General features: G+C 41.5%; 1 protein-coding gene across 1 annotated transcript; it reads right to left on the bottom strand.

The window, feature by feature from the left end:
* Positions 1 to 4705: 4705 nt before the first annotated feature.
* TMEM38B (transmembrane protein 38B) lies at positions 4706 to 18820 on the bottom strand. The gene is made up of 6 exons (XM_054289928.1): positions 18698 to 18820; positions 14167 to 14323; positions 11430 to 11614; positions 10558 to 10645; positions 8443 to 8560; positions 4706 to 6169 (listed from the first exon to the last, which is right to left on the bottom strand). Exons 1-6 carry the CDS (start codon positions 18801 to 18803, stop codon positions 5963 to 5965), a joined length of 861 nt encoding a protein of 286 aa, XP_054145903.1. The 5' UTR covers positions 18804 to 18820; the 3' UTR covers positions 4706 to 5962.
* Between the last annotated feature and the right edge of the window lie 235 nt (positions 18821 to 19055).

Genomic DNA, 19055 nt, shown 5'->3' on the forward strand with positions numbered 1-19055 from the left:
AAAATTGTATCTAATTTATTTTGGGAAAATGTGCCAGAGTGCTTGTTAAAATTTCAGCCAAAGACAACAAAGTAGACACACGTTTCTTTCTTTTAGATGCATGTTTCTTCCTTTTTTGCCCTACAGTTCCTTTCATAAGAACTACATGACACTGGTAGTTTCAGCTTCCAGGGTCAGTAAGAGCTGCCTCAACCTCTCTGCTTCAACATTGAAGAAATCTCCTTTTCATAGAGTCAAAGAATCACAGAATAGTTTGGGATGGAAGGGACCCTTAAAGGGCCATCTAGTCCAACTCACATGCAATAAACAGGGACATTTTTGACTAGATCAGCACCTCATCCAACCTGATCTTGAAGATTCCAGGGAGGGGGTATCTGCCATCTCTCTGGACAACCCACTTCAGTGTTTCACCACCCTCATCATAATTTTTTTCCCTAATATTGTTTGATTTGACTTTTCTTCAGCTTAAAACCATTACCCCTTGTCCTATCATTACAGCCCTGCTAAAATGTTCCCACCTTTCTTCTAAGCCCCTTTTAGGTACTGGAAGGCTGCTATGAAGCATCCCCAGAGCCTTTGCCCCCAGTTCTTTCATCCTGTCTCCATAGGAGAGGGGTTCCAGCCCTTTAATCCCTTTTGTGACTCATTCCAACAGGTCCATGTCATTCCTACACTGGGGACCCCACGGGTGCAGGTGGGTTCTCACCTGAGCAAGCATGTCAAGTTTACTTTTTTGCCCCTCATGGTGGCCAGAAGGTCGCTAAGGAAGTTTGGAGAGAAAGAATAAAACAGTCTTTAAAGGTACTTAAAAAAATAATCTCAACAATAATTGAATCAATTTAATTTAAAAATTTATTCAACTGCTTAGCTACAGTTTGAAATAACTTTTTGAGTCATATGTGGGTCAAAATTTAAGACTGGAATCTGAAGACGATCTCCAGCCAGTGTCAAAATTTAGCCTGAACCTTTACATAGAACATTTGCTTTGTGCAGTTACCAGCAAGAGCTAAAAATGTATGTGATAAAGATAGGAAAATAGTACATTTTGTTAACTGTTTTTTTTAATTGCACCTTCACGCAGGGAACTAATATTCCATTGGTATGGTTAAATAACTCCAAATAAGCAGGGCAGAGGGGCAGAATCCCTCCTCCCTTGCTGTCCACACTGTGGGATGAGCTCAGGGCAGGTTTGGCTTTCCGGGCTGCTAGAGAACTCGGCTGGGTCATGTCCAGCCTCTCACCCACCAGCAATTATCAACACCAGGGGTTGTGCCACCCACCTGCAGGTTGCTGTGCATAAGCTATTCATCACACTGGATTGCAGTAGTTTTTATTTTGGATGCCATTTTGATCACCACATTCCACTTCCTGGCTGCAGATAAAGCCCACTGGCAGATCAGTGATCTTGCCTGAGAATATTAATGTATTTCTCTGTCAGCCTTCATGTTACTATCTATTCCTTGCTGAACAATTTCACACATTTCACAAAAGGCTTTTGATTGCTTAACAGAGCAGTTTTATCAGGACAAATGCAAATTACTATTTACAACGCATTTTTGATTCTCATCTTAGCGTCAAATGGTGTTTCTCTGTTGCTACTTCACTTAGACCTTAGAAATGAGGATTCACCTTATAAATTAAGAGTATTCACTCTGAGTAAATCTTGCACTCACTGTCTAGACTGTTGGAAGATGTTAGATTTCAGCATTCCCCTTATGCTGAGCAGATTCAGATTCCTAGAGAAGACAGATGTTTGGAATTCTTGAACAACTGTGTCTTGCCTAACAATACACTGAAGAATCACATTTCAGATGATGGCACGGCTTGTGTGACATCCTCCCATCTCCACTTTTTTGCAATAAAATGAAATGGAGAAAAAACAGAAGAGGAAAGCAAATAGCATTTATTGTCTAAAGAAACTTCTGTTCTTGAAGCAAATTTTAAGGTATTCTTTTTTACAGAAGCTGGGTGTATTTAGTAGAAATTACTCAGAACAGCAATTGATTTAACCAGGAATATGCCCTTCTAGCCCAAGAATTGAGCTGATAAAGCAATTTCTGAATGACTTTGCTTATATAGGCACAAGGCAGCTTCTTCTAATTTTACCAGGTTAATGACAAAATTAGATACAGCTAAGTAGTTCATGTGTGCAGCTGTGCTGAATCTGACAAGCTTCACCAGAACAGTTACAAGAAATTGTTAACAAAATTCTCACACAGAGAAGTTTACCAGAGATAGAAAACTATCAGCAGGAAAGCTGGGAATTGTTTATTTAAGACATCCTGGACATACTGTATTCATGTCTCCTACAGAATTCAGGTTAAACCCTGAGCAACTGGTTATCTTTTTCTGTGTCACAAAATGTAGTTATCAGAACATTTGCATGTAGCTTTTTTTAGCACCCATCCTTCAGAAGCACATGATACCTTTAAACACAAAGTTTTGTTTTCATGGTGCTTAAAACAGGATTTCTGTCAGCATAACTTGTGTTCTGCCTCAAAACAACATGCATTTTTTGTGTTTTGTGCATTATTTTTAAGGTGTTCAGACAAGAAAACATTTTTAAAAATTTTAATATTGTTGTCTTTAATTCTGAAAACGAATACAAAACAATACATTTTCCCCTCTAATTGTAAACTTGTGAAAGACTTAGTCTAAGCATATTTTCACATTGACTTGAGCTAGGAATAGCTAGTTTTCAGGCAGAATTTCACGCAGGTGTAACACGGTTCCACGCCACAATCCCATTCTGTATGATTCATGTGATCTAGAATACACAATTATTCAGAAAAACATCCAAAACTTTAAAAAACCACGGACAGGCAGCATGTGCTGGTGTTGCTTGATAACTACCTGATTATTAACTAGTCAATTGGCAGCTTCAGGTTAATCCATGACATCAAGCTACAAAAAAATGAGACACCAAGTGAATAATGCAAGCATTTGTAATTGAACACTAAGTTTCAATGTAATATGTAAGGAGTATGACTGCTAGCTTGTCCAAAGAGTTTGGGGTGTTTTGTTTTAATTCTTCTTAAGTGTTAAAGAAAATAGTAATTTTAGCTTTCAAGGTACAGCACATTTGCAATGAAGTTGGATTTCAAACTGAGTTCAATGCTTCTGGTCATCACCATGGAAATGTGACTACTCAGGCACAAGAAATTTCTTTGGTACTTTTATTTTTCTTTTCTCTAAGCACAGCATTGGTGACAGCTTTTCTAAATTTAGAGATGTACCTGGAACTAGAACTTTGTCTTTTCAAATCAGATCTCCCTCCACATTCTCTTTGGCATTCTGCACAAAGATTAACCTAACCCCTCTTTGCTGAACAATGCTCTTCAAAGCGGTACTCTCTGAAGAAAATAGTATAATTTTGTAAAAATGGTTTATTCTAAAAATTGGCACATCAATGAAAAGATTCCCCTGAAAAGATTCTATTCTTATGTATTGTAACATCTCTAAAATGCCAAAGTTCTCAGTTATGAAGTGTATGCCACTTAGAACTGCTTCACATCTCGAGTAAAAAAAAAGACGCAACAAGCAAGAAAGCAGTAAGATTTCAGCAAATGCTAATAAAAACTTTCAGTGCTTCTGACATTAAAGAGTGATTTAGGTTGAAACAGACCTTTAAGATTATCAAGTCAAGCATTAACCCAGCATGGCTAAGGCCAACACTAAACCATATCCCCATGTGCAATGTCTACACGTCCTTTTAAATCCCTCCATGGATGTTTACTCCGTCACTCCCTGGACAGCCTGTTCCAATGCTTTTCACCCTTTCTGTGAAAAAATTCTTCCTAATATCCAAATTCACCCCCCCTGGCCCAGCCTGAGGCCGTTCCAAACTCTGCTCCTGTCCCTGTTCCCTGGAGCACAGCCCGACCCCCCGGCTGTGCCCTCCTGGCAGGAGCTGTGCAGAGCCACAAGGGCCCCCCGAGCCTCCTCTGCTCCAGGCTGAGCCCCTTCCCGGCTCCCTCAGCCTCTCCTGGGGCTCCATTCCCTTCCCAGCTCCGTTCCCTGCCCCGGCCACGCCGCAGCCCCTCCACTGCCCGTGTGAGGGCCCGGAGGTGCCGCAGCCCTCGAGGTGCGGCCTCAGCAGGGCCGGCCCAGGGACGGGCCCTGCCCCGCTCCTGCTGCCGCCGCACGGCCGGCACAGCCCCGGGGCCATCGGCCTCTGGGCCCCGGGCACCCCTGGGCTGTGTCCGGCTGCTGGCACAGCACCCCCGGGGCCTGTCCCAGCCCCTTTCCCCCAGCCTGGAGCTCCATGGGGTTGTTGTGAGCCCAGGGCAGGACCCAGCACTGCCCCTGGCTGTCCCTCAGCCCACGGATCCGGGCTGGCCAGAGCCCTCTGCAGAGCCCTCCTGCCCTCCAGCACATCCACATCCCACCCAGCCTGGTGCTGTCAGGAACTGCCAGAGGGCCCTGGATGCCCCCTTTGGTGAGGATGTCAAACAGGCCTGGCCAGCCCTGATCCCGTGGGAGCCCCCCTGGTGCCAGCCCGGCCGGGTGTCCCTCCATGTCCCACCGCTCCCGGCCCTGCCCTCAGCCCGTTCCTCCCCCGGGCACAGGGCCCCGTCCATGGGCAGCCAGTTCCTCCAGGAGACGTTGTGGGAGAAGGTGTCAAAGGCTCTGTAAAGCCCAGGCAGACACACCCACAGCCTGTCCCTGAGCAGCTCACCTTGGCACCTGATCTCCAAGAGGAGATCAGCTTGGTCAGGCAGGACCTGCTTCTCCTAAACCCAGGCTGGCCGGGCCTGATGCCCTGGCTGTCCTGCCCCTGCTGCTGGTGGCACTCAGAGTGACCTGCTCCATGGCCTCCCTGGCACTGAGGGCATGTGACAGGCCTGAAATTCCCTGGATCCTCCCTCTGACCATTCCTGTAGATGCATGTCACATTTGCCAACCTCCAGAGAACACGGACATCCCCAGTTCTCCTGGTGTGCTGGTAAATGATTGGAAGTGGCACAGTGAGCTCTCAGCACCCCTGGGTGGATCCCATCCCACCGCTTGAGAGTGTCCAGGTGTTCTAGCAGCTCACTGACCATTCCCTCGTGGATTATGGGGGTAACATTCTGCTCCCATTCCTGTGGTGCAGCTCAGGATGCTGACCAAACAAGGTAAATGTACTGCCCAGTATTCTTCCTAATGAAGTTTGTCTTTGAAAAGAAATAAGTGCATATGCTTGGAAAAAAAATGCAGGCAAAGAACGTCTAGACCCAAATGAACCAGAAGGTAACTATAAACCACTTGTAAAACACTAATGTGGCAAAAAACACCTACATCTCAAATGCTTGCAAATAAGAGTCCAAGTAAGCCAACCACAAAATATTGATGCGTTTCTACTTGCTAACTAAGATTTTTTAAAGTGCCAGATAATATTTATAATGAGATAATATACTCTCATTTAAAAACATTTAAAAATATTAAAAAATATTTACTTTAGCAAATTAAGAAAATCTAGACCAATGCAATGTGAATTAGAACAACAGTTCTGTTACTTTTCTAGTTAAAGGCATTAAATGGGTACATTTTTATGATTTTACACAGTGCAATGTGATTAAGCCTTACTTAATGACTTTCTTATTTAGGATGTGCTACAGTGAACACCTGACAGTACAAATCAGTGTTATCAAAATTATACATAAGAAATGGGGGATAGGAAGACGTGAAACAAGTGATATAGTAGGGAAAAAAAAGGTTGTCACATTTTTGAAACTATCTTTTTAACCTATAAGCATTTGAAGTTGTTGTAAGTACAAAAATTAGTAAACTTTTAACCACTATAAAAATTCATAGTTTTAACTCACAAATCCAACATGTGCATTTACACATAGCTTACACAAAACATCCCAAAAAGGCAAACCACATCACAGCCCTGTTCTCCTTTCCTTAGAGAAACTTCTCAGCCAGCCTAATCTGGAAGACACACATCTTCATGACCATCACAAGGATTTCAAGTCTCTTATTCTGTTTTCTTTGCTTGTTTTTTCTTAGCACCCTCATGGTGCTGCTCAGAAGGCTGGTCACAGACTGAAGAGCCGTTGGAAGATGTGGCACTTTCACCCTTCACTTTGGAAGGTGTCTTTTGTGAGCCAAAAAACATTTGGCACACTGCAGCCTCAATGGGAGCAAATGGAGAAGTTGCACATCTTGTCAACATCATTTTTACCTATGGAGAACAAGGATCAAGTTACAATAAAAGTTGTGATGGCTTCACAGGTAAACAAGCTAAAAGCAGAAGGGGGGTGTATGGCATTTTTAACTTTCTACACAAGGATGAGGCTGTGCAATCACCAACAGAATTCTGCTCATTTTAGCTGAAACTGGGCAAAGAAAGCTTTTCTTTCTGACCAACACACTTCACACAGCTATGAAGGAGATCTACAGGGAGGTCAGAGAGGGATTTTTCCTCAGGAACTGTAGCAATAGGACAAGGAGGAATGGGAAAGAAGGGAAAGATTTGAGCTGGATTCTAGGAAGCAATTCTTAAGTGAGGGTGGTGAGATACAGGTTTCCCTAAGATGTTACTTGTCACAGACATCTTTTATGAAAAATCCTTTCCTTGGGATTTTTCCTCCTGAGAAGCTGAGAGGCCTCAGGAACAAAATGTAAACAATGGTTATCTGCTGCTGTGGAATGCAACAGGTGCATCTGTGGTTGGGCTTATGTGGTTGTTTCTGATTAATGGCCAATCACACTCAGCTGGCTCGGACAGAGAGTCGAGCCACAAACCTTTGTTATCATTCTTTGCTATTCTATTCTTAGCCAGCCTTCTGAGGAAATCCTTTCTTCTATTCTTTTACTATAGTTTTAATATAATATATATCATAAAATAACAAATCAAGCCTTCTGAAACATGGAGTCAGATCCTCATCTCTTCCCTCATCCTAAAACCCCTGCGAACACCGTCACAGTTGCTGATATCCCAACCCTGGTAATGTTCAGGACAAGGTTGGATAAAGCCTTGACAAGCCTGGCCTTGTAGGAGATGTCTCTGCCCATGGTAGGGGGATGGAACTGGATGATCTCTGAGGTCCCTTCCAGCCCGTAGCATTGTATGAATCTATGTTTCTATGAGCTATACACAAACAATGTGCATAAAAAACTCTCTGCAAGATTAATCATCCTGAGAGTAAATTGCATTTAATGGCATATATTTAAGGTGAAGACCAACTTTTATGTGTAAGCTTAGTGCCTTGTTCAAACTGAAAAACTAAACTGAGTGGCTTCCTCCCACTTAAATTGGAAGAATGGGCTGTGTAATTCCATTTTGAATGTATAGGTCCATAACCAGACTTTAATTAGAAGTCCAGACAGCCATATCCATTCCATAAAGTTCAGAGATTTAGGTGGCCACCCCTTAGGACACGTAACTTGGAATCAGAATTGAAAAACCTGTTTTTCAGATCTGGGTACTGGACAAGTTTATATTGCAACAGTTTCTACAGCTTTCAGAGATGTGACAAGTTTCTGGGAGACATTATTAAAAGTATACCAGATACACTGTTGCTTTATTAGTTTATTTGCTATATGGGTGCGAGTTCCTGGCTCTCAGTACAACCATCAGTGTTAGGATTTAGTTCTCCAGTGCACCTGGACAGCCAGCTCCTGTGGACACCTGCAATTTCTCACTTCCAGAATAACATTCCTCTCCTTCTTCATTCCCAGCATCCACAGTTCAACAATGCCTTTATCATTTCAGATGGAAAATCAGGGACATAAGCCTCAAGTCTTGGCTCCCTACAGTTAACTTCTGCAGAATTAAACTTGTCAGCTTCTTCCCAGAAAGGAGACTGGCAACCATACTTCCACACATTCTCCGGTCTGTTCAACACCACCTCTGAAGCTGTTAAAATTGCCAGATATCTGCTAACAGAGATTGTTTTCTTATAAACTAGTAATCCAGAAGAAAGGCACCATCCTGGAAATGAACAAGACTGGAGGGACTGAAGACTTCAATAGAGAAGTAGCGTCTATTTTATTACAAAATAGTTACAGCTACTTCAAAGTAGTTTTGGTATGCCTTTCCTTCCCACACAAACACTTATTTTGTGAACATTTTAAATCAAATGAGAATCCAGTTGGTTTGTTTTACAGACCCACTGGCAACTGCATAGGTACACATAAAAGATAGAGAACGGGAAAATTTCTTTCTACAAGAATAAGCTTTCCTTTTTTTTTTTTTTTTTTGAGATTACAGACATACAAGCCTGGAATATCAAATACTGAGTGCCAAAATTCCTGATTTTTTCCTTTTCCTCTCTGTCCCCTGCATACATTGAACAGAATCAGTAACAGAACAGGTCTTCCATTCTGCTCATGTACAGAGCTCTAAACACATTTCTTCAGCAGGAGCTGGCCTTCCCATCAAGCAGCATGCATTTCAACAATTAAATAAAACATTTTCTGTTATTTGGTCACCAGCAACTTTCAAATTCTTACCTTGAAGACAACAAGAAAGATGGTGTATAAAAACACAAGGTTGTGTTTTGCTATAGGCAAGTACTGTCTCCGTTGAAGGGTGAAAAGAATTGCTCCTATCAAAGTTACCTTCACAGGGCTAGAAATCAAACAAAGAATGTTAATTTCTCTTCTCTGCTCTACAGTGGAAGCTGCCTGGAAAGCAACACATGTTCTTAAGTGTGCAAAATAATTATTTCTGAATAGAACAAGTGAAAACTTGTGGTAACTGTGGTAAGATCCAAAATCCAGCTGTAATTAAATTAAGATTTTCATGTTATATAATATTACTACACTTTCTGTCCATAAATCATCAAGTTCAGCACTGCTTCAGACATCCAACAAACTCCTATTTGACAAATACTCCTCAAATCAATGCTCCTATTCAGACTTTATATGTCAGCTTGATTCTCTTCTTCTTCTCCCAATATATCTTATTGAAGAGTTAAATTACAGAGCTCACACTACTTGGACTAGACATAAAAACAGGTTCCTATACCATGCTCCAGGAGTTAGTTACTTCAAGGTGTTGAAGTTCAAGTCCAAGTCTTGGTCCAGTGTAAGACTCCAGCAGCTCTGGGGCTGTATCAGCTTAAACCTGACTGGAGCCAGGCCTGTATGGCCAGGTTTTGCCAACACAGCTGTGCTGACCTGAGACAGGCAAAGATTTCCACTCTATTTCCAGTTTACAGCAATCTTTGTTGTGGTACTAAATCCCTTCCCAGGTATGCAGCCAGAAAGCAAGACATCTTTGGTCACTTATCCAGAATTCTGTGCATTTCTTAATCTGCATGTGACATGTACAGGTGACATTCCTGTTACCACAGAGCATCTATTGTGGATCTGTTCTGCACTGTCTTTTCAGGAAGCAAAAAACTACACCAAATTCCTTCTCAAGAAGCCCAAAAAACAACACTGTGTACACAGGCATCTCATCCATTTGCAAGATGTTTGATGTTTTTAACTCTGTAACTTATTTCAATTCAATGCTCTTAAGACTTATACATAAACAAAACTTTTGAAATTTTTTTCAGTTACTTTGAGCCATACCCACAGTGGAGAAGGAGAATATATGCAAGCGATGCCAATCAGTAAGCATTGTTCTGATGTTGCACCTGTAAAGACACTTTTATTTGTGTCTATAGTGCTATTTATGACAGTCACCTTTTCTTCTGTACGTTTACTTTCAAAACTGCCATTTTTGCCCTGGCAAGAGAAAGAGAAACTCTAAATACTTAGAATTTCAGAAAAAGCCAACAACTAACACAATGCACAAAAAATTGAAATATTGCCAAAGAGAAGGCTACAAATGTCTCTCCTGTTATTCTGTGTCTAGGAGTGGCTGCTGAAAGGCAAGATAGCTTTTTAAAAAAATAAAATTATTATTTTTAAAGACCTGACTGTAACCTGGGAAAGATCAAAAGAATTTTAGGAAATTATCACAGTGACCTTATCTTGACTTACAATAATAGCTTGTGGCTTTCCAGCCTGTTTCAATTCTCATTTCACAGAGAAAACCAGGAGGCATGTAATATTCCTCATTCTTTGCTCCTGCAAGAGAAGTAACTTTTCCCATCTTGCAGGTCATTTCTGCTATACTGAATAACCAATTTGTACTTTCTCAAATAATTGATGTCTTTGGAGGAAAATAGCACTGGCAGCAAAAGTAAGAGTGCCAGTGTTCAAAGGAAGCCATCTTAGTGATGCTCAGAAGATACACCAAGATTCACTTGTGTATTTCTAGTACCACTGTGCTTTCATTTTGGATAGAAGACCATGTCGCTGTAAGACAAACTGAGCCAAAACTGCTTTCTAGCAACTCCCCACTAGGTATTTATCACTTTCTGACAAGTTTTGTTGATTTCTCTTCCCATTTGCAGCTCTTGGGCTGTGAACATAAAATGATTAAAACATCACTAGAAGTCCCAAAGTTCACTGTCCCATCTTTCAAAGGATACACACCAAAACAGAGTACAAATATGTCCTCATGGTTTGGTTTTTGGGTTTTTTTTTGCTTCAACCACTGAGAGCAAGCGTCCACACCAGGAGCCAGCAAAACAACAGCTAACTTGTTGCAGGTTTTTAAAAAAAACTTACTAGGACATGTGCAGGAGCTCATTGGTTTCAGGTTTCCACACTCCTCTCACCAGCTGCTCAAAGTTGGAAATTAAGCCACCACCAGCACCTGAAATTGCAGAGATTTATGGCAAGTTTCCACTGACTGCTGCCACTGCCATGCCATTGCTCCCAGAAAAACTCATGACACCAGGTGCTAAATGTGGCACCAAAGCCCAGACTTAAAAAGATTTAATCCAACCTCTCATACAAACAAAACTCAAACAACAGCCACGAGAACTCAGAGGCTGAGATACTCAGCAAGAAGCTCAGGTCTGCCTGTAAGTGACAGCATCTGAACTCATCCAATCATCACATTCACACGTGTTGCTTTCCATAGCAGCACAGAATAAAGCAGGAACAGGAGCCGCACAACTACTTTCTGAAGGGACCCTGACGGTGTGGCTGCAAATACAGCTGTCAGGAAGGTAGCTTCCAGAATTCCAAACGGCAAGCAGGCAACAAGGGTCATCCCTTGTTTAAAATCAAGTTACAACCCAAAAACCTAAGATACCCAGTTCTCTTCTTCAGCCTCATGCAAGGCAGTAATGTTGTTGGAAAGTTCAGCAACAGCTACACAGAAGATTTACTTCTTTATTGTCATCAACTGCCCATCCTGCAAGCTCTCGTAAGACCTTCTGAAGGGAACTCCCCTCCAAGTCCTTCAATGTCACCCTTAATTCAGGCAGAAAATCTGCAGCACAGGCTTTTTCCTTCAAGGAACATCAGACTGCATCAGGACTACCATGCCCAGCACAGCAAGGATGGTGCTACAGTTCTGCTGTAGGGGCTAGACATTTAAATACCACCCCAAAAAACCCCAAACCCTCAGAACAAGATGCTGTGCATGTTACCTCTGGCCCAGCCCACGGCCACCATGATCAGACAGGCATCTTTGTAGACAGCGTCTGCATGTGCAATGCCATCTGTGATCTTCCAGGTCCTTGTCACTTCTTTCATCCCTGCCACCAGAAGACGAAGAGGCAGAAAGGAAAAGCAGCGGCAGAATATGTCTTCTGGGCAGTAAAACACCAGATACCTGAAAATCATCAGAAAGAAAACATTAGCCACATTTTTGCTAAGGAATTATCTTTTCATAATCTTTAAATATGTTTTTGGAATGTGTCTAGCAATGCCTGATATACTACTGACAACTCAAAGTCTCGTGACACACATCTTGGAACAAATTTGAAAAGCTTCTGAGCACACCTGAGCTTTTGCACCAAAACCAAACACTACCACCTCACTGTCACAGAGAAAAACCTGTTCAAGTCCATGTGAAACAGCTTTACATTTTTCCAATTGTTCTGTACCTTATATATCTGCACATTTTTATAATTCAAGTCATTAAAGTGGTATCTGATTGACTTTGTGTGGTTTGAGTTTATCTTGTGAGTTACTTTTTGTTTAGTTTGGTGTAGGGGGGTTGTTTTGTTTTGGTTTTTTGTTTGGGATTTTTTTTTAAATAGAATTACAACAGGGTGCTAAATTAAATGCTGACTCTGTGCTTCCAGACTGTAGGTACCTGGAATTATATAACTTCAGCAAGAATGCCTTCACTAGTTAATGTCATACTACATGAAATGCATGGCTATTTTTAAACACATTTAACATCCTAGTACTCACCAATTCTAGCTTTTACAGCTTGCCAGTTACAAGCACATTTCTTTATTCAAAGCATTGAAAGAACACTACACAAAATATCTTTGATCAACTTGCTTTTAAAACCGAGTAAAGATGGCTAACAGTTAAATCCTAAGTGACAGTAAATTCTAAAAGATTAGATTATGTAGTGTTTTATTATATGTCTTCAATAATAAATAAAATTCAGTTCTTACTGAGACATTCACAAAAACCCAATCAAGATTAAGTATGTTGATTAAGTTATCTTAAGTAGATTATTTCAGCACAGGAGTAAGAGTAAAAATTGCATAAGAGCAGAGAAAGTGTTTAAAAAGAAGGATAAATTTTGTTTTCTTAAAAAAAAAAAATAAGACACTGCCCCTTGCTTTAAGGTTTTTGATCTCAATCCTGCCTACCAAGAATTTCTGAGGCCCTTCCCTTTATCTCTTATTGTAAAGATAAAGATATTGTAAAGATGCCTCTGTATGCAACCAGGCTTCAGCTGATATGAAGCCAAAGATGTAGAGAAAGGATGTATTTTACAGGCTACTGCAAAAAGCCATTTAAGCCACCTGCTCACCAATTCACACCAGAACTAATTTATATCTGCAGAATGTGGGTTTAGGACCCTGAAGCACTGGTGACAGGACTGAAGCTGGCCCTGAAGGCCCTCCACGGCATTCCTGCCTGTAATCTCTGCTGACAGCAGATGCCGCTGTCCTACAGAACATTCAGGAGCATTCCTCAAGCCCAGCACGACTCCACTCACTTCCCAGTCCCAAGTGTGGCTTGAGGAATTCCTTTGTGCACGATCTGGGACCAGGAATTAAGGTCACTACACTCAGGAAGAGGTGACCTCGTAAAGCTGGAAGCTTAAAACGTTTTGTAACATTCACAGCTCCTCAGTAAAACCTCCTTTAATTTCTGCACAGCAAATCACATTTGACCATGGTGAGTTAAGAGAAATCCTGCTCTCTTCAAGTGTACTCCTAGCTCGTGTCACTTGAAACAAGCAATGAGTCTGCCCACATCAGACTGACACAACCAGAGGCAGATTCTGTTAATAAATCATTAATAATACATATTATTCATTTCACCAAATTAAATGTGTCATTTTCTACTACAACACAAAGACCATAAAACTAATACATATACCCAGACAGATAAAAAGACTTGTTTTCATTTTAATGAATTTACAACTGTAAAACTTATGGGGCAAGTGGAACTAAAGGATTTTAATCAGGTCAGACTATCCAAATATAGTGATTGAGATTTCTACACTCAAAACCCCACTGCTGCTCATAACTTTTGTTAAGTTTGAAGTTTTCTTCAAAGATCACTTTCTGGAACAAATGAACTCCACTGGAAGACCACATTTATATGAAAATAACTCCAGAATGGCTTTTTTACACTCCAAACAGGCCAAAATGCCTAATACTTAATTCAATTATACAATTCAGTTAGCTACTGTCTTCCAGCACAACACCTGCCCTCCTGGGACTGAATGAAATACAGGAAAAAAAAGTGTCTGGTAGTAGGAACTGGAGGAAAGATGTGTCTTGGAACTTCAGTTACAGGAAAAGCCGAAAATTTTACATCAGCCAGGTTCTGATCTTTAAGAACTACTTTTTAAAAACTTGACTGCATTTATGACATATGTATATTCAGTAAATCAGCAACTGACTAACTTTATTAAAAAGTAATGTTTGCAGCTGTTTGACCAGGAATACTAAAAAAACCTAAGACAAGTCTAATCTAGCAAAGAGCATTTGGTTACACAACAGGCTGTAAGAGTTGCTCTCTGTTCCCAGAGAACAAGATCATAGAGAATGATCCTGGATGAAGAGACAGCATCCAAATCCACAACATTTTTAAGTAAAAATACATGGAACCTTGATGGTGTCAGTTTACAGCATACAGCTTCCTTAGAGCCAGCATCACTCATCTTACCCAGCTGTGGCTGCTTACCAGACTGAGGATGCCAGCAGAATATTTATGGTCTTTGCCAGAAATGCTACTGGAGGTTCACCAAGCATCAAGGAGGACAGAACTGAGCCCCCAAAGCAATAAAGCATTGCACTAAACCAGCAGGCCAAGGGACTTCGGACCGACACTTCCACAACTCCTGTGGGGAAAAAAAACAACAACATATAACATTCTGCATAAACAGAAATGAAGACTGGAGAATAACATCATGTTTTAAAGGTCAGTATTTTTCAGTTTAGTTCCTTCGGGTAATGAAAAATTCTCCAGCAAACAGCAGGCCCTCACAGGAAAATTTTCCAGAAATACAAACCTCAGGGTAGGGTGACTTTAACACAAACTCCTAAACAGAAGTGAAAGGCTGACACAAAGTGTTCTCTGAATCTTTTGTGCATTAGTTTGTTATATCTAGATACCAAGAGGAAAAAGCTTTCAGAGCATAGCAATGAGGTCTTGTTGTTAACAACCTGACACAGGGACACAGTTGCTTTCAAATTTGTATTAAAAACACCTAAGTGGCTAATCTAAACAGGATTGCTGACATTTTGGAGGGTTATTTTACGAATTACATTTCTGCTTTTGAGTGTTCCAAGAATTCAAGGTAACTATTTTCTCTTCTTTTCTCATAATATCCTGCTGTGATTGCTGGCCAAAACTGCATCCAAGATAATTATCAAATCGTTTTCACCTGCACTCTTGAAGAGAGGGAGGGAAAAAAGGTTATCTTGAACTATAATAATAAATGTAAATTTTTCTCATTATCAAAAGGTTGACAGTTTGTTAATTTCATCATCTTTAAAATGAACTATCATTTTAAAGTGCAAGTTAACAATGCCTAAAAGAGTACATAATATTCAAAGATTATACTGGAGGTAATGGGAAGCATTAACCATTTTCAGAGGAAAAAAACATTTTACCAAAGCTAGAAATATGCTCAAGTTGTTTTGACTATTTCCTTCCACTTTAAAAGTTCAGTGTTGCCAAAGCTTCCCCTTTACACTTGGTTCTGAGCTGTTTGCCTGAACAAGTTTGATTTTCTGTAGTCCAAAGGCTACAAGTTCACAAAAGTTCCAAAGTTCACAAAAGCACTACTGTCTGCCCCAAAATGAAATCTGACATCTGTTCCCAATTCAGAGTAGAAGCTTGGGTTTATCCAGCATTTCTGTGGGAAAAGAAGCTCCTACCAAAGATGAGAGGCTCAAACATTTAAAAAAGCATACAGCACTCTCAATTCATTCAATGCATTAACAAGTTCAGGTTTTAGTGTTCCATTTTAGTGCTGGCATAGATATCAAGTACTGCAGCACTATCTAAATGCCCATAAAACACCCAATTTATAAAAATGAGCACTCCTCAGCGTTACAGAACACTTGAATATAAAATAACATCTCTTTCATTTCTAACTATTTTGCAATTTATTTTTCAAACTGCAGTACCTAGCGCTCCAAGTTAAGACACTTGCAAATTATTAATGGCTTGTGTTTACTACTTTTGGAGTAGGTTTAAAACTAGGTCTCCGTCCTCTCTTCAGATCCATTCTCCTGCCTTCCAACAATCACCAGCTTCTCCACACTCCCTTTGCCCCACAACTAGCAGCAAGTGGTTTTCAGTTTTGAGGGCACATCCAGATTGCCCTTTACCAGTAAGCTCCACAACAATGCAGGTAAATGTCTTCATTTTACAAATAAAAGGTCAAGAAACTGGAACCTCTATTGCACTTCAAGATTTTTCTGTTGGTCAGCACTAGAAATGGCTCAAATGCCAGTTTTTAACAAGGTTATATATATATCCTTGCTTCCTACAAGGAATATACATAATACAGAAGACAATGAGGCAAAAAAGTTGATATTAATTTAAAGATGATCTCAGCACTGCTACTTAAATTATTGCTAGGGTGTAGCCTTTCAGAAGACAAATTCAGTTTTAAGTAGGTCACATGTTTTTATACAAAGTGGTCATTTATATTTGTCCTCTGATGCATCCTCTAAAATTAATGAGGCATCACACAACCACGCAATGGTGGATCTGCCAGAAGGCCGCCAGCCCTGCAGATGTACACTTCAGAAAGTTAGGGAAAGGTTTCAAAACACAAGGACTAATCTTGAATATGCTCTTAAGAATTTCTCCTGAACAACAGTAATATTAAAAACAAACAAAACCAAGGGAAAAACAAAAACAAAAAACCCAAACAAAACGAAAAACCAAAATAAACACACAAAAATACACAAACAAAAAAAACAAACCCTTACCAACTAACTATTTCTAATAGCAATATAATCTAATAGGAGTATATCTGCTTTAAACATTTCTGCGTGCTCCAAATAGGCAATAATGCACACCACACACACCCCTAGTGAGCACACCAGGAGGATTTGTACATATTTTGTCTAGTACCCCATTCAACCACGTAGAATATGATTAGTTAACATGAAGGATTTATAGAGTCAGGCTTAACAGAGCAAAACTATGCTGAAGAGAAATTATTTCTCTTCAAATCACCTCAAACAGATCATAGAAAAATGTCAGGAACAAACCAAATATGATACATCCTCAACCACCAACACCTTTTGCTGTCCCTCCATCCCATAAAAAGAAAATTGGCTGTTCTAAAATTGGCTGGAGTTACAAGAAAGCAGCTCCTAAGCCATCCTCAAAGCACTAATCAAGAACTCTTCTTTTAAAACACACAGAAAGCAACAAGTTGGTTGTGACTGCTGCAGTTTGCCAGTCACAAGTGAGCAGTAAAGCCTGGCTAGGAGGATTGGGAAAGTCCCAGTTAGTGTGCACCCTTCCATGATCCAAATGCCCACACTGAATCTGATTTTAACAGTGGGGGTGGGTTGGTATTTTAATGAGGCAGTAATCTGGGATAAAATAAATGTGGCTGTAACTTGACCACAAACTTCTTACATCACCAGGCACTCAAGGCTATCCCGTAATTTCCCTGTCAAATATAGCTACTGTTGTAAGTTTCCAAAAGGAACATAAAACCTAGACAGCATTAATCGACGATAATATATCCATACTGAGTATTCGCAATAACTGCTATTTCAGTTATGATTTAATACTCAGTTCAAACCACTTGGGAAGTGAGAAACAGGCCAGCAGGCAGTCACCTGGATTACAGTTATTAATTCCAACTATTAGAAAATACTCAGGAGTTCTGAACTACCAGCTATTAAACCGAGAAGAAAAAAAAAAATAGAAGCATGGATCTGACCAGACTTCTGATAGCAATTTTCTTTCCCTAAGTGTTGTCTCACTAAAACTAGGCACAGAGGCCTCTCATCCTCATCTTCAGGTGTGCCCATTCCAGAGGAAAGTTTAAAAGCATTGTATGACAATGTCAGAAAGTCCCTTTCTAAGTGGAACAGACAAATTACACAATGCCATAGCCCAGCACCCGTGAAAAATTTTAGCAGCATTAACAAAGTTTGGTGAAGATTCTAGAATGCATAAGCACTTTACACCAGTCTTCACAGTCTGTTAAGCGCATTTCCTCAGCAGATGGTCAAAATTCACCTTGGAACACTTAGGAAGGGACCAAAGAACAAGCTCTCAGTGAACAAACAGTGCAGAGCCCTAGAAATCTGAGCCAAGCAGAGCTCCCAAATTTGCCCTAAAATCCCAATTCCAAAAGCCAGCTCAGTTTCCTACACAGTTATCACCTGGGATGCAGAGTTACTGTAAATGTGTCTAAACCCACACCACAAGCAGCTTGATTCTAAACACTGAAACAAGGCCAGCATCTACATTTGTGACAGAAAAAAAAAAAAAAAGTAAAAAAATTGGCTTGGAGCTAACAGCCACAGAGCCACAGTGTAAATGATTTTCTGGAAGAGAGCATGCAGACTGAAGTGCCATGATGTGCTCTGATACAAAACCGTGTTAGTGGAAATGGAAAGCTCTGCTAAATTCACTTTACAATCCACGGGGTACAACGCTGACAAACCACTGGCACAGGACCGACCCATGAGAGTCCTGAGCTGTTTCCTACAAGGCAGAAAAGGCCTTAACACGCCCCTGCACACACAGGGTGTGTGAAAAACGTAAACTCTAGCTAATCTCCCCTCTCAGATGCAATTCTGGGCACAGAGATATTGGCCTGTTACACACACACTTTTTGCATAAACCCAACTTCGAGGGGCCTCACCCCTTTTACTCCTGAGACTTCAAAACTGAAACAAACAAACAAACAAGTGAATAAAAAAAGCTAAAAGCTTTCCAACGAAACTCTTGGCTGATTTCGCCAGCGCCTCTTAACTTCTGGAAAGCGAGAAAAGCTTTGGCTGGGTGTCTTTAGCGGGCAGTGAGACAACGCTTATGGACAGACGGGCTAATGCAGGCGGCAGACAATTCCATTTGCACGGCCACGGGGTAACCTGGACAGCGGCTCCCTTCGGAGCCCCATCCTCACCCTGCCGGGGCCGGGCACCCCCCGGGACACACGGGAGAAACACCGGGATCCGCACGGGGAGTGTGGGGTGTCCGCCCCGTCCCGCCTCGCCCCGCTCACCCCGCTGCTCCTTCAGCGCCAGCACGGAGGCCACATAATGCGCCAGGTCGAAGAAAGGGAACATGCGGAGGCGGGAGAAGCTCAGCGGCACCTGCCACAGCTCCATAGCCGGGCACGGAGCTCCCGGAGCGGCTGCCCGGGACGGGAGAGCCCTGCGGACGCGGCTTGGCCGCTGCCGGCCGCCGTCAGCGCGGGGCGGGGCGGGCGCGGCGCCTCACGGGGCTGTCCCTCCCTCAGCCCCGCGGCTCCGCGCTCCGAGCTGCCTGCCCTGCTTTGGGGTTGCCTTTTTTTGGTCAGAATGCTGATAGTCCTGCACCGTGCACAGTTTGAGGTCGGTTGTGGTCTTCCTCAGAGCCCC

The sequence above is a fragment of the Melozone crissalis genome, unplaced genomic scaffold, assembly GCF_028551555.1.
Source record: "Melozone crissalis strain CALT ecotype California unplaced genomic scaffold, PUWL_Pcris_2 ptg000005l_1, whole genome shotgun sequence".
Classification (NCBI taxonomy): domain Eukaryota; kingdom Metazoa; phylum Chordata; class Aves; order Passeriformes; family Passerellidae; genus Melozone; species Melozone crissalis.